Source organism: Gopherus flavomarginatus, chromosome 11 (assembly GCF_025201925.1).
Source record: "Gopherus flavomarginatus isolate rGopFla2 chromosome 11, rGopFla2.mat.asm, whole genome shotgun sequence".
NCBI classification, from domain to species: Eukaryota; Metazoa; Chordata; order Testudines; family Testudinidae; genus Gopherus; species Gopherus flavomarginatus.
In genome coordinates, this window is record NC_066627.1 from 20,041,160 (window position 1) to 20,056,717 (window position 15,558).

The 15,558-nt window shown below is 61.2% G+C and overlaps 2 protein-coding genes across 3 annotated transcripts in view; both read right to left on the reverse strand.

Moving 5' to 3' along the window:
- The window catches only part of ARHGEF40 (Rho guanine nucleotide exchange factor 40), a 28,999-nt gene extending 20,604 nt beyond the window's left edge, over positions 1-8,395 (reverse strand). Inside the window, exons 1-6 of one of the 2 annotated variants that reach the window (XM_050918608.1) lie at positions 7,991-8,395; positions 6,722-6,839; positions 6,208-6,313; positions 5,640-5,714; positions 5,247-5,363; positions 4,927-5,025 (exon numbers count right to left, since the gene is read on the reverse strand). In XM_050918608.1, the coding sequence (XP_050774565.1) occupies positions 4,927-5,025; positions 5,247-5,363; positions 5,640-5,714; positions 6,208-6,313; positions 6,722-6,825 (501 nt within the window). In that variant the 5' untranslated portion in view covers positions 6,826-6,839; positions 7,991-8,395. Of the gene's footprint in view, positions 1-4,926; positions 5,026-5,246; positions 5,364-5,639; positions 5,715-6,207; positions 6,314-6,721; positions 6,840-7,990 lie in introns of those variants that run through there. The other variant, XM_050918609.1, reaches the window with a different exon arrangement.
- Positions 8,396-9,773: 1,378 nt separating this feature from the next.
- Positions 9,774-14,610, reverse strand: LOC127030976 (rho guanine nucleotide exchange factor 40-like; the record flags this gene model as incomplete). Its single annotated transcript, XM_050917655.1, has 3 exons — positions 14,554-14,610; positions 11,084-11,281; positions 9,774-10,631 (listed from the first exon to the last, which is right to left on the reverse strand). Coding segments are annotated over exons 1-3 (1,059 nt in total), but the record flags the coding sequence as incomplete, so codon positions are not given.
- Positions 14,611-15,558: the final 948 nt, after the last annotated feature.

Sequence of the window (15,558 nt, forward strand, 5' to 3'; positions counted from 1 at the left end):
GGTGTTGGTTTTCATAACCATTCTTCCCCAGGACGAGTGGGACTGGTGGTGATACTGGGAGACTGGAGTGTCTAAGGAAATTGCTTGTGTGACTTGTGGTTGGCCAGTGGGGTGAAACCGAAGTCCTTTTTGTCTGGCTGGTTTGGTCTGCCTTAGAGGTGGAAAGACCCCAGCCTTAGGCTGTGACTGCCTTGTTTGAGCAATTCATCCTGAATTGGCACTCTCAGTTGGGTCCCGCCAGAACCACATCATCACAACCCCCTGGGGGATCTCTTCCCTGAGGTGGGAGCCAATCTCCCCATCAGGTGTTCCCCATTCAGAGTCACTGGGAAAGCAGCCCAGAACCTGAAGAGAGAGGTCAAGGACCTGCTGGCTTTAAATGTGATCCAGCCGTTTTACAGCCCATGGGCCTCACCCATGGGGCTGGTCCCCCAGGAAGATGGGATGATCTGGTTTAGTGGGGACCTTCTGAAGCTTAAAGCCATCACGATGTCCGATGCCTACCCCATGCCTACGCCTGAGGAGTTTCTAGATAAGCTGAGGGGAGTGGAGAACTTGGCCCTGGTACACTGATAACATGTGCATCTTTAGCCAGACCTGGGAGGAACAGGTGTCCCAGGTGAAGAGGGTGCTGGGCTGCCTCAAGGAGGTGAGACTGACGGTAAAAGCTGGAAAGTGTAAAGTGGGGATGGCAGAGGTGTTGTATCTGGGCCACAAGGTGGGGAGCAGCTGCCTAAGCCCAGAAAAGGCCAAGGCCAAGATGGGAGCTCTTAACCAAGAGAGCCCGAATCGCAGCCCAGAGTGCTGGGAAAAGACCCAATCCCAGTTTGAACCCCAGGGACATAGGGTGGCAAAAGGGTTTGGGCCGCATAAACCTTCCCACGTGCGGCCTGCGAGTGCCATCAAGCACACCTGACCTAAGGGAGGGCGCAAAACTGGACTGTCCTGGTATAACTCACACCAAGGAATGGGAGAGATGCTGGGGCATCCATGGGAACGTTGGTGGGTTCGAACTTCCCCAGGTCACTGGCTGAAGTGACCTCACTCAGTTCGGTCTCGAAGGGGGGAGAGATGTGACGAACTAGGAATGTTCTTAACGTTCCCTCTGAATACTGTGGGGGGGCCTCTGTTCCTGGCCAACCCTCTGTCACCTAGCAACTAATGGCCAGGCCCTTCCCCCTGCAAGAGGATGCTAAAGGTGTGGGAGAACAAAGAGGTCAGGTGACCTCCTTGCCCGGGAAAGGAGGTGGGGCTGGAGGGGTTTTGGGAGTTTGGAGCTGCCTGGGGACGAGGAGTGAAGTGCAGACGTGGGGGTCTGGCTCACTGCCCCCAGAATGGACCTGGCCGAGGGGCCCAGTTCATGGTACCTACAAGCTCTGTTTTAGACTGTGTTCCTGTCATCTAATAAACCTCTGTGTTACTGGCTGGCTGAGCGTCACGTCTGACTGCAAAGTGAGGGGGCAGGACTCTCTAGCTTCCCCAGGACCCCACCTGGGTGGGCTCGCTGTGGGAAGCGCACGGAGGGGCAGAGGATGCTGAATGCTCCAAGGAAAGACCCAGGAGGTGAAGACGTGTGAGCTTCTTGCCCTGGAAAATCTGTTCCAAGGGAGAGGAGGCTCCCCAGAGTCCTGACTGGCTTTGTGGGGAGCAGTTCCAGAGCATCGCCTGGGGACTCCGTGACAGTGTGGGAATATAAGGTGGCAGGAGACCTATAAGGGGAGGAGAGGACAGTTGTAGCGGGGCTGGGGAGCAAGGGAGTCACAGGAAGTGCTAGGCAGAGATGGTCTCCACCTAACAAAGAGAGGGAAGAGCATCTTCGCAAGCAGGCTGGCTAACCTAGTGAGGAGAGCTTTAAACTAGGTTCACCGTGGGAAGGAGACCAAAGCCCTGAAGTAAGTGGGGAAGTGGGATCCTGTGAGGAAGCGCAAGCAGGAGAGCACAAGAGGGGAGGACTCCTGCCTCATACTGAGAAAGCAGGATGATCAGCGAGTTATCTTAAGTGCCTACACACAAACGCAAGAAGCCTGGGAAACAAGCAGGGAGAACTGGAAGTCCTGGCACAGTCAAGGAACTATGATGTGACTGGAATAACAGAGACTTGGTGGGATAACTCACATGACTGGAGCACTGTCATAGACGGATATAAACTGTTCAGGAAGGACAGGCAGGGCAGAAAAGGTGGAGGAGTTGCATTGTATGTAAGAGAGCAGTATGACTGCTCAGAGCTCCCGTGTGAAACTGCAGAAAAACATGAGAGTCTCTGGATTAAGTTTAGAAGTGTGAGCAACAAGGGTTATGTAAAGGGGGGAGTCTGCTATAGACCACCAGACCAGGGGGATGAGGTAGACGAGGCTTTCTTCCGGCAACTAGCAGAAGTTACTAGATCGCAGGCCCTGGTTCTCATGGGAGACTTTAATCACCCTGGTATCTGCTGGGAGAGCAATACAGTGGTGCACAGACAATCCAGGAAGTTTTTGGGAAGTGTAGGGGACAATTTCTTGGTGCAAGTGCTGGAGGAACCAACTAGGGGCTGTGTTCCTCTTGACCTGCTGCTCACAAACAGGGAAGAATTGGAAGGGGAAGTAGAAGTGGGAAGCAACCTGGGCAGCAGTGACCATAAGATGGTCGAGTTCAGGATCCTGACAAAAGGAAGAAAGGAGAGCTGCAGAATATAGACCCTGGACTTCAGAAAAGCAGACTGTGACTCCCTCAGGGAACTGAAGGGCAGGATCCCCTGGCAGAATAACATGAGAGGCAAAGGAGTCCAGGAGAGCTGGCTGTATTTTAAAGAATCCTTATTGAGATTGCAGGCACTAACCATCCGATGTGTAGCAAGAGTAGTAAATATGGCAGGTGACCAGTTTGGCTTAACAGTGAAATCCTTGCTGATCTTAAACACAAAAAAGAAGTTACAAGAAGTGGAAGATTGGACAAATAACCGTGGAGGAGTATAAAAATATTGCTCAGGCATGCAGGAGTGAAATCAGGAAGGCCAAATCACACTTGGAGTTGCAGCTAGCAAGAGATGTTAAGAGTAAGAAGAAGGGTTTCTTCAGGTATGTTAGCAACAAGAAGAAAGTCAAGGAAAGTGTGGGCCTCTTATTGAATGAGGGAGGCAACCTAGTGACAGAGGATGTGCAAAAAGCTAATGTACTCAGTGCTTTTTTTGCCTCTGTCTTCACGAACAAGGTCAGCTCCCAGACTGCTGCATTGGACAGCAGAGCATGGGGAGGAGGTGACCAGCCCTCTGTGGAGAAAGAAGTGCTTCAGGACTATTCAGAAAAGTTGGATGAGCACAAGTCCATGGGGCTGAATGCGCTGTATCCAAGGGTGCTAAATGAGTTGGCGGATGTGATTGCAGAGTCATTGGCCATTATCTTTGAAAACTCATGGTGATCGGGGGAGGTCGCAGATGACTGGAAAAAGGTTAACGTAGTGCCCATCTTTAAAAAAGGGAAGGAGGAGGATCCAGGGAACTACAGGCCAGTCAGCCTCACCTCAATCCTTGGAAAAATCATGGAGCAGGACCTCAAGGAATCAATTCTGAAGCACTTAGAGGAGAGGAGAGTGGTCAGGAACAGTCAGCATGGATTCACCAAGGGCAAGTCATGCCTGACTAACCTAATTGCCTTATATGACGAGATAACTGGGTCTGTGGATGAGGGGAAAGCAGTGGATGTGTTATTCCTTGACTTTAGCAAAGCTTTTGATACAATCTCCCACAGTATTCTTGCCAGCAAGTTAAAGAAGTATGGGCTGGATGACTGGACTATAAGGTGGATAGAAAGCTGGCTAGATCATCGGGCTCAACGGGTAGTGATCAATGGCTCGATGTCTAGTTGGCAGCCAGTATCAAGCAGAGTGCCCCAAGTGTCGGTCCTGAGGCCAGTTTTGTTCAATATCTTCATTAATGATCTGGACGATGGCGTAGACTGCATCCTCAGCAAGTATGCAGATGACACTAAACTGGGAGGAGCGGTAGATACGCTGGAGGGTAGGAACAGGATACAGAGGGACCTAGACAAATTAGAGGATTGGGCCAAAAGAAATCTGAAAAGGTTCAACAAGGACAAGTGCAAAGTCCTGCACTTAGGACAGAAGAATCCCATGCACTGCTACAGACTAGGGACCGAATGGGTAGCCAGCAGTTTTGCAGAAAAGGACCTAGGGGTTACAGTGGACGAGAAGCTGGATATGAGTCAACAGTGCGCCCTTGTTGCCAAGAAGGCTAATGGCATTTTGGGCTGTTTAAGTAGGGGCATTGCCAGCAGATTGAGGGATGTGATCATTCAACTCTATTTGACATTGGTGAGGCCTCATCTGGAGCACTGTGTCCAGTTTTGGGCCCTAAACTACAAGAAGGATGTGGACAAATTGGAAAAAGTCCAGCTGAGGACAACAAAAATGATTAGGGGGCTGGAGCACACGACTTATGAGGAGAGGCTGAGGGAACTGGGATTGTTTAGTCTGCAGAAGAGAAGAATGAGGGGGGATTTGATAGCTGCTTTCAACTACCTGAAAGGGGGTTCCACAGAGAATGGAGCTCGGCTCTTGTCAGTGGTACCAGATGACAGAACAAGGAGTAATGGTCTCAAGTTGCAGTGGGGGAGGTTTAGGTTGGATACTAGGAAAACTTTTTCGTTGGATATTAGGAAAACTTTTTCACTAGGAGGGTGGTGAAGCACTGGAATGGGTTACCTAGGGAGGTGGTGGAATCTCCATCTCTAGAGGTTTTAAAGGTCAGGCTTGACAAAGCCCTGGATGGGATGATTTAGTTGGCAATTGGTCCTGTTTTGAGCAGGGGGTTGGACTAGATGACCTCCTGAGGTCCCTTCCAACCCTGATATTCTATGAGGGCCAAGCGGCACCGAGCTGCAAGGGGACCCAGAGTGTGGGGGAGGTGAGCTGCATAGGGGTGTCACGTACCTCGTCACTCTCGGCCAATTCCAATGCCTCCAACTCAGCACTGGCCACTTGCACCGACTGGATCACACCCTGGCAGAGCCCGCAGAGCCGCTCCAGCGCCTGCAGGGAGAGACAGTGGGCAACGAGGGGGACACAGACCCCTGGAGGAGATAGCGGGAAGGGGACTGGGGTTCAGCCAGGGGTACTGTGGGGGGAAATGTGCCACCCCTAGTTACATGGGAGGCTGTGTGACACAGTTTGCTGCAGGGGGTGGGGGTTGTGGAGGTGTTGGGGTGCTGCAGGGGTGCTGGAGGGCTATGGGGGTCACTCCTAGTTCTCACCTGGCACATCTTTACCCACTGGGTCTGCGAGTGCTGCAGGGTCCCGCCCAGAGTCGTTTGCAGCTGCTCCGGGTCCACAAACTGGGGCAGGTCGCCTGGGGAGAGCACGAGTGCCTCCTGGGGAAAGGAGCAGGGCGTCACCAAGCAGGGAATCCCCACTGCCTCCCCCAGCTAGGGGAAAACCTGCCACCCCTCTGCTACCGGCCAGGGATCCCCCTCCCATTATCCCCCCATAGGAAACCCCCTACACACCCTCCCAGCTGCTCCTGCCAGGCAGGAAACCCCTCCCATTATCTTCCCCCTCCAGGCAGGGAATCCCTCCAACACCCTCCCAGCACCCTCACTCTAGTTCAGGTGCTGTCAGTCCTTTCTACCCCACCCTGATGCCTCTACCTGAATGAGGGGCAGCTCCTCGCCCTCCGGTGGGGCCAGCACCAGCAGGCGGCTAACAGGAGCTGGTGAAGCCTCCTGCAAGGCGAGAAGAAATCAGGCTGCCACCCCAGTGCCCAGGGCAGGGGAGGGGGGCAGGCAGGGGGCAAAGGTGTTCCTTGGAGTCCTTGCAGGGCTGGGGAGGGGCCATGCATAGAAAGTGCAGGCAGTGGGGGGAGCTTTGCACCATGGGGGGGAGGAGTTACTGTGGGGCAAGGGGCAGCATGGGGCCATGTGCGGGGCAGTGCAGGCTGTAGGCAGGGAGCCATGCGCCGCGAGGCAGGGCAGGAGGAGCAGCATGGTACCATGTGGGAGGCAAGCAAGGGGGGGAGGGGTCATTGCAGGGGAAGCTGGGTGGCTGTGTTGGGTGCTTGCAGGATTGGCAGCCGTGCAGGAGGTGGTGAGGCAGGGCTGGGCTCCGCGGGGGAACTGGGGGTCAGTGGAGGGGAGAACCAGAGAACCATTAGAGGGGGTAGGAAGGGGACTGTGCAGGTGGAGGTGGCAATGCTGGGGGGTCTGTCTGGGGCAGTACCTGCAGCTCCTGCAGGGCTGGCAGCAGTGCAGGGGGGTGGGGGGGCAGAGCCCCCCCTTGCCGCAGATCCAGCAGCACCGTCAGCCCCAGCTCCTGCTGCTCCTTCCTACAGGGGAGAGGACAGTGAGGGGTTAATGGGGTGACAGCTCTCACCCCCAGTAGGGGACGGGGTGAGGTGTGCAGCATGGGGCAGTTGTGGGGTTGGTGTAGGGAGCATGGGGGTTTATGTAGGGAGGACGGTGTGAGACGTGGGGATGAGTCTGTGGGGGAAGGAGGAGTGCGGGCTGTGTGGAAAGAGCTAGTGTGGGGGAAGACATTAAAAGTGGAGGGGATGTATGTGGGAGGGCTGGGGTCTCCCTGTCGGTGTTACCTGAGCAGCAAATGCAGGTATCGCAGGGCCTGGCTCAGCTCCCCCTGCACTGGGAGGGGTTGGCAGGGATACATGGGGGAGGTGGTGTAGGGATGGAGGGGGATGGATGTGGGAGGACTGGGGTCTCCCTGGTGCTGGCATTACCTGAGCAGTGAATGCAGGTACCGCAGGGCCTGGCTCAGTTCCCCCTGGGCTGGGGCCGGCTCCCCTGGGGGCTGGGGGGTGACAGTCAGCAAGGCCCTTCCCATCCGGTCTACTCCGCCTGCAGGGGCAAGGTAGGCTGAAGGAGGCCGTGAGCCGGGGCAGGGCCCATGACACAAACACACACACACACCCCAGGAGCAGGCAGAGGGAAGACAGCTGTAGGGCAGCCCTAGGGCGGTGGGAGTGAGCAGTTCTATTCTGTGCTCCCAGAAGCTGGGCCAAGCAAGGAGAGCGGCTGCTTGGGGTCTTCCCCTGTGCTTGGTGTGAGCTAGCAGGTGGCAGAAGGGGAGTCTCTCTCCCCCCACCACCCCACAAAGGGGAACAGAGGATCCCAGAGGAAAATGCTCCTCCATGATCCCTACAGGACCCCTCCCTGCTGTACTGGACTCTCCACTCCCCACCCAGCAGGAGCCCCCATTCCCCCCCCCCCGCCCTTGCTCTGTTCCCCTGCGGTGCCAGGCACTCTAGCTCTGCCCCTTGGGAGATGCCCAGCTGTAGAAAACCCCTGCCCCAGACAGCCAGGCCACTGCACTGAACCCAGGAGCATTCTTTCCCTCAGGCAGCCACGGCCTCCTTCCCGTGTCACAGCTCTCCAAGGCTGCCAGCCCCATGCCACGTGGGGCACTGGGCAGAGGGGCATGGCCAGCACAGCGTGGCACACAGGGCTCGCATGCTCTGTTCAACTGCCCCAGTAGCTGAGCGCCGAGCTCTGACCTGTGCCCCATGGGCTGCACCCACATTACTGTATCTGCCTGTAAAGGAGGGCCTGAGGCCAGGCTGCCTGGGAAGGGACGGAAAGAATGAACAAGAAGCACAAGGGTGCAACTCAGGAGCCCAAGCCAAGGGACTCCAGGCCCCTTGGGCACATTTTGCCCAAGACCAAAGCAGCTCCAGACCCCAGGACCTCCTAGCTGCCAGCCAGCGCCCTCTCTGCTGGGCCCCAGTCCATCCGGCCATCAGCACCGCACGAGCGCTGGGCTGTCCTTGGCCTGGCCGGCTCCAGGACGCCGGGTTTGTCCAGGGCCCAGGCAGCTCCCTCAGTGCACTTAGGCTGACAGGGCACCAGGCCCAAGCAGAGGAGGAGAGTGACCCGCTTCAAGGCGACAGGAAGGACATGAGGGTGGCAGTGCTGCTACACCAGGCTCCAGGGTGCCAGCCCTCCCCCGTCCATGTACCTAGCCGCTAACCAGCTTAGGCCCAGGCACTCACCTGTCAGCTGGAAGATGCCTGAGCGCAAAAGCTCCCAGTCTACATCTTGCCCCACAGGGGCCGAGGTGGGGGGCAGGGATTCCACGGGGCAGCTGGTTCTTGCACCCCCTGTGAGGGGCAAAGCACTCTCCACAAATGGGACTGCACCAGCACCAACAGCCTCCGTCCTCTCCAGGGATTCGGGGGCAACCTGTTCCTCTGCGCCAGTGGGGACAGCAGCCTCTGCCAGGGCAGCTGTGAGGGCCCCCAGCCCAGGGCAGTCAGCACAAGTCTCTTCCTCTGGGCTTGGGGGGATGGCCCCCTCTCCTGGGGTGGGGGCAACGGAGAGTCTGGTGCCAGAGGGGCTGTCTGGCTCTGTGCTGCTGGGGGGGGTGGCCCCCTCTCCTGGGATGGGGGCAATGGGGAGTCCGGTGCCAGAGGGGCTGTCTGGCTCCGTGCTGCTGGGGGGGATGGCCCCCTCTCCTGGGGTGGGGTAAACAGAGAGTCTGGTGCCAGAGGGGCTGTCTGGCTCCGTGCTGCTGGGGGGGATGGCCCCCTCTCCTGGGGTAGGGGCAATGGAGAGTCTGGTGCCAGAGGGGCTGTCCGGCTCTGTGCTGCTGGGGGGGATGGCCCCCTCTCCTGGGGTGGGGGCAACGGAGAGTCTGGTGCCAGAGGGGCTGTCTGGCTCCATGCTGCTGGGGGGGATGGCCCCTTCTCCTGGGGTGCGGGCAATGGGGAGTCCAGTGCCAGAGGCATTGCCCCCCTCTGTGCTGTTGGGGAGAACAGTCGCTTCTCCTGGGGTGGTGGCAACAGGCTGTTTGGTGCCAGAGGGGCTGCCTTCTTCTTTGGTGCTGGGGGGGACACCCCCCTCTCCTGGGGTGGGGACAACAGGGAGTCCAGTGCCAGCAGGGATACCCACCTCTTTGGTGCCAGCCGGGGAGTCCTCCACCCCTGCCCCAGGAGACCCAGGCTCCTTCCAATCCACACTGGTGGGGCAGCCACTCCCTCCCCACTTTCTCCTCCTGCGATTGCCCTTGGCAGACCGGTGTGGCAGCCCTGGAGCAGAGTCCCCAACGGCTCCTTGCTGGGGGCTAGTCCTGGCTCCTGGTGGCTCTGCTCTGGCTGGACTCAGGTCCAGGCTGAGAGCCTCGGGCTGGGGGCTGCTCGGCCTTGGAAGGCCTTGGCTCTGTTCCCGTTGCCTGGGGTTAGGCCATGCAGCTCGCCCTGCCGCCTGCCCCACTCCCTCACTGAGCCCCTGCACCTCAGCCACAGTGCTGGGCTGGGGAGAGATGGCTGGGGGGCCAGGGTCCCCGTTCCGCTGTACCTCCCCTGGGCTGCAATCCCCTCCTTGCTCCCTCTCCCCAGGGACTCCATCTCGCTGCTTCTCCTCAGGGTCCCTGCTCCGCTGCACCTCCGCAAGGCTGCAATCCCCTCCTTGCTGCCTCTCCCCAGGGACTCCATCTCGCTGCTTCTCCTCAGGGTCCCTGCTCCGCTGCACCTCCCCAAGGCTGCAATCCCCTCCTTGCTGCCTCTCCCCAGGGACTCCATCTCGCTGCTTCTCCTCAGGGTCCCTGCTCCGCTGCACCTCCCCAAGGCTGCAATCCCCTCCTTGCTGCCTCTCCCCAGGGACCCCATCCCGCTTCTTCACCTCAGAGTCTCTGCCCCACTTCTCCTTCTTGAGGCTGGGATCCCCTCCCCGCCACCCCTCCGGAGGGTCCCCACCCTGCTGCTCATCCCCCAGGGTGGGATCCCCTGCCCTCTCCCCAGTGCCTCTTCCCCACCATCTCTCCCTAGGGAGACGCCCCTCTTTGCCCTGACTCTGTGCTGCCACTTTGTGTACAGGGCCTCCCCGATCCTGCCCATCCCCCTGGCTGGCCCTCAGCCCTCCAGTCTCCCCGTATGGCCTCTGTAGGTCCCAGCCCCGAAGGAGCCCTGCTTGGCCGGGATCCGCCCCTGGCCGCCCCCCTTCCCAGGTTCTGCGGGGCCGGTTCCTGGGCAGAGTCTCCTCCCGGCTGGGCTTGTGGTGTAGCCAGGCACGGTGGCGCCGGTTGCGGCCCTTGCCCTGGCCCTTGCGGGTAGGCAGGGTACGGCTCTGGGAACTGGGGGACACTGGGGTTGAGGGGGCGTTGTGCCGGGGCGGGCTGATTTCCAGGAGCTGCACGTACTCCCCCTCCAGGCCCCCACCCTCTGCCTCCTGGCTCTCCCCGCCTGAGTGGCGCCCGTCCCCAGGGCTGCGAGCCCCCAGCACCTCAGGGCTGGGTCCCGGCAGGCAACGCCGCCCCACCATGAAGCTGCCCTGGTGCACGAACTGCGGGCAGATGAGTTCAGTCCAGGGCAGGCGCAGAATCCGCTCTTCAGCTGCCAGCAGGCAATGCTCCAGCCGCCCGGCCCGCCGGTCTTTGTTGATGCCGTTCAGCCACTCAGCAGTGAAGAGGAAGGGGTAGGCGTCAGGCAGCACCGGCAGCTCCTGCACGCTGCGCCCGTCTGGCGACAGGCACTTGAGCACCAGGCGGGGGGCGCGGGACAGGTAGGGGGTCACCTGCAGGTAGAAGTCACCAGGACACAGCTGCTGCCAGGGCAGGGAGCTGAGCTGCACCACCACCTTCTCGTGCAGACAGAGCGGCCAGCCCTCATGATAGAACACAAACCCGCTGTACTGGGCCTGACAGGAGAGAGAGACAGAGTCAGGGGGGAGCACAACCTGGGGCACTTGGTCCTGTGCCTGCGAGGCCAAATGCACCTCTTTATGCACTGGGCCTGCAGCTAGGTGCCGGGCCTGTAGCCGCCCGCCCCCTCCACCCGCCGGGCCCGCGGACGGACGCCCACCCCCTCCACCCACCGGGTCCACGGACGGACACCCGCCCGCTCCACCCGCCGGGCCCACGGACGGACACCCGCCCGCCTCCTCCAGCAGCCGGGCCCGCGGACAGACACCCCCACGAATCAGGCCTGCAGACAGACACACATCCCTTCATGCACCGGGCCCAACCCGCAGACACATGTCCCTCAACACGCCGGGCCCACAGACACCCCCACCTTCCTGTACCGTGCCAGACACACATCTGTGCACACACATACATATGGATGGACAGATGGAGGCACAGACAGACTCACACAGGCCTCCTGTTGAATGCGTGCCAGGATGTGCTTGGCAGGTATGAGGAACTCAATGGTGTAGCGCAGGGCATCCTCCCGGTACGTCCGCTCCACTACCTCGAACACCTGCCCCAGCAGCGTGGGTGCTGTGGCCACAAAGGGTGGGTACAGGGCTGAGAGCGTGTTCTGCACACAGTCCTCCACTGGCTCGGGCTCCTGTGGGGAAGGGCGACACAGCACTGCCCTAAAGACTTGCCACACTCCCCTCCCAGCTCAGAGATAGAACCCAGGAGTCCTGGTGCACAGCTCCCAGACCCCCAGCTCTAACCCACCAGAACCCACCGCCTCTCAGCTCAGAGAGAGAACCCAGGAGTCCTGGTGCACAGCTCCCAGACCCCCAGCTCTAACCCACTAGCCCCCACCGCCTCTCAGCTCAGAGAGAGAACCCAGGAGTCCTGGTGCACAGCTCCCTTCCCAGACCTGGCCCAGCTGAGGCCCTGAGGCATGGGACAGCATTGTGCAGCCAGTACTAAGCAGCACAGCTCCTGTTATGGGCCAGGGCCCTGCCCACGCAGGGGTGCCAAGCCCAGTCCGAGCTAGCGACCGCAAGAGCGCAGCTGTGCTGGGCTGGGCCAGGGGGCTGGGAGCCGAGCTCAGGCCCCCGCACCAGCTGCAAGCCATTAACAGCACTGAGCTCATTCCTTCCGCAGCGCACAGGGCCAGGAAACTGCCACGGGGAGGGGAGAGCTCTGTCTAGACTCTGCTCCTCACACCCCACTAGCCGGCACCAGTGCCCCATAAGGGCAGGGACCAGCACTCGGCATCTATCCCTAAGTCCATATCCAACTCAGAGGGAGTCTGCCCCGCCTAGACATCACCTCAGTCCTCTGTCCCCCACAGGGCAGGCACTAGTTAGAGTTGGAGAACTGGCCCCTGGCCATCTAGCCCCATCGCCATAACCCACTCAGGACAGCCCCACAGTGCCCCAGCCCCCTGCTTCCCACAGCGCTGGCCATGAGTGGGGCAATTGGAGAAGGAAATCTTTACTGTAGATGGAGACACGCAACTTCCCAGTGCTGCGAGCTTCCTTGTGATAGTGCTCAGATGGGAACTCCAGGTGACGCGGGCTTCCCCACACAGGGCCCAGATGGGGACCCCTGTACTGCAAGCTTCCCCTTGACAGTGCCCAGCCAGGGACCCCGGCCCCAGGGTGAACCCCACCACCCAGCCCCCACCAGAGTGACTCACTATCAGCCAGACAGATGAACCCCTTCCAGTGCCCCGCATCCATCTCCTATACAAACACAGCTCACAGGAGTGTCTCCTCCCAACACTTGACATTCCCTGTGTGTGGGACAGGAGCAAGGACAACCAGAGAATAGAGTGAAATCCTGGGATAGATGGGGCCGGGGGGAGGTTGGGGGGAGGCAGGTGGACCCCTGATAGCTGGAGAGTCCTAGCGAGAAGAGAGGTGGATGGGCGGTACCTACAGAGCCCTGGCCAGGCAGAAGGAGTGGAGGGGGCAGGGGTGCTGGAACAATTTTTATAGTGGAGGTGCTGAGAGCCATTTAACCAAACTGTAAACCCAGTATATAAGGGAAACCTCTTCAAGCCAGAGGGTGTGGCAGCATCCACAGAACCCCTAGTTCCAGCACCTATGGAGGGAGGCTCCCGGGAAACCCTGGCCAGGCCGAAGGGATGGAGGGGTGGGCACCCAGTGAGCCTTGGCCGAGAGGGGACTGGATGGGTGATACCCGGGGGCCCATGGCTAGGTAGGGGGGTTGGGTGGAGGATATCCAAGGGGCCCTGACCAGGTTAAGTTGGATGGGGGCTATCTGGGGGCCCTGGCTGGGTAGGGGCTGGGTGGGGAGTACCCAGGGGGACCTGACTGGGGGAAGGATGGGGGTACTCAGGGGGACCTTGTCGGGGAAGGACAATGGGTGGGGGTTACCCGGGGGCACTGGCTGGGCAGGGACTGGGTGAGGGATAACCAAGGGGCCCTGACCAGATTAAGTTGGATGGGGGGCTATATGGGGGCTCTGGCCGGGCAGGGGCTGGGAAGGGGGTACCCAGGGGGCCCTGACCAGGTTAAGTTGGATGGGGGGTACCCGGGGGCCCTGGCCAGGTGGGGGCTGGATGAGGAGTTCCCTGGGGGGCCCTGATCAGGTTCTGTTGGATGGAGGGTACCCGGGGGGCCCTGGCCAGGCAGGGGCTGGATGGGGGGTACCCAGGGGGCCCTGACCAGGGTAAGTTGGATGGAGGGTACCTGGGGGACCCTGGCCAGGCAGGGGCTGGGTAAGGGGGTCCCTGACCAGGTTAAGTTGGATGGGGGGTACCCGGGGGCCCTGGCCAGGCGGGGGCTGGATGGGGAGTACCCGGGGGGCCCTGACCAGGTTAAGTTGGATGGGGGGTACCCGGGGGCCCTGGCCAGGTTAAGTTGGATGGAGGGTACCCGGGGGACCCTGGCCAGGCAGGAGTTGGGTAAGGGGGTCCCTGACCAGGATAAGTTGGATGGGGGGTACCCGGGGGCCCTGGCCAGGCGGGGGCTGGATGGGGAGTACCCGGGGGGCCCTGACCAGGTTAAGTTGGATGGGCGGTACCCGGGGGCCCTGGCCGGGCAGGGGCTGGATGGGGGGTACCCGGGGGGCCCTGACCAGGTTAAGTTGGATGGGCGGTACCCGGGGGCCCTGGCCGGGCAGGGGCTGGATGGGGGGTACCCGGGGGGCCCTGACCAGGTTAAGTTGGATGGGCGGTACCCGGGGGCCCTGGCCGGGCGGGGGCTGGATGGGGGGTACCCGGGGGGCCCTGACCAGGTTAAGTTGGATGGGCGGTACCCGGGGGCCCTGGCCGGGCGGGGGCTGGATGGGGGGTACCCGGGGGACCCTGACCAGGTTAAGTTGGATGGGCGGTACCCAGGGGCCCTGGCCGGGCAGGGGCTGGATGGGGGGTACCCGGGGGGCCCTGACCAGGTTAAGTTGGATGGGGGGTACCCGGGGGCCCTGGCCGGGCAGGGGCTGGATGGGGGGTACCCGGGGGGCCCTGACCAGGTTAAGTTGGATGGGCGGTACCCGGGGGCCCTGGCCGGGCGGGGGCTGGATGGGGGGTACCCGGGGGGCCCTGACCAGGTTAAGTTGGATGGGCGGTACCCGGGGGCCCTGGCCGGGCGGGGGCTGGATGGGGGGTACCCGGGGGACCCTGACCAGGTTAAGTTGGATGGGCGGTACCCGGGGGCCCTGGCCGGGCGGGGGCTGGATGGGGGGTACCCGGGGGACCCTGACCAGGTTAAGTTGGATGGGCGGTACCCGGGGGCCCTGGCCGGGCGGGGGCTGGATGGGGGGTACCCGGGGGCCCTGACCAGGTTAAGTTGGATGGGCGGTACCCGGGGGCCCTGGCCGGGCAGGGGCTGGATGGGGGGTACCCGGGGGGCCCTGACCAGGTTAAGTTGGATGGGCGGTACCCGGGGGCCCTGGCCGGGCGGCGATACTGACCATGGCGCGCCCCGTGCGCTCTCCGCGCTCGGACTCGGGCTGCTCCCCGTGCCGGGCGCTGGGGCTCGGCCCCCCATGGGCCGCAGCGACTCGGTCCCGCTAGACGCCTCCGGCCACCGGCCTGGACTGGAGCCGCTCACGCAGGACGGGGCCCCGCTAAGGGGGACGCCGAGACGCAGGCGGAGCCGGGCGGTGCCGGCAGCGGAGCCGAGCCCCGCGCGACCGAGGCATGTCCGGACCGGGACCCCCGCAGAGCCCCAATCTGCCCGGGACACCCCTAACCTGGCCTGGGGTCCTCCGGACCCCGATCGGCGCCTCCAGGCATCCCTGCCCCGGGAATAACCCTGATTCCGCCTCCGCACCCCCAATGCACCCCAAGCCAGGAACCTCCAGCCCTAACTCCACCTGGGGAGCCCCCAACACTTCCCCCCCTACAGCCCTGCATGGAGGCCCCATACCACCACCCTGGGGAAATCCTCAACATCAGCCCCACAAGAGGATCCCCTACCTGTGGGTAGTCCCTCATCCTCCCTGTCACCACATAGACCTTGCCCGATCCAGGGACCCCCACCCACCCGTCCTATCCAGGGACATTCCCTCCCCCCCTCCCCCGCACACACACTCACCCTGCCCTGACCAGGGATTCCCACGCACACTACACCCAGCCTAGGGGTCTCCCCCCACCCCAGAGTAGGAATTCTCAGCCCCCACCCCCGCTTCTCTTTCTATCACACCCTGACCCCCCCTCCCCCGTTTCATGCATCTGTAAAAAAAGCATGATCTATTCTCTGGGCCTACCAGAAAACGTTGCCAGGGAATGTTTGCCCAGGGTTTGCCCACAGCTGGGACCTGTCTCCCCCAGGGACCTTCACCCCAAGCAGGAGACAACATAGCTCAGACCTCAGAGGGGAAATAATCTGGAATAAACTACAAGTGAGGAGAGCAGCAAGAGTTTTGTTTGAAGTGGCAGGTGTAAGGAAGTGTCAGCTAAAGTAGTTTCCTGTT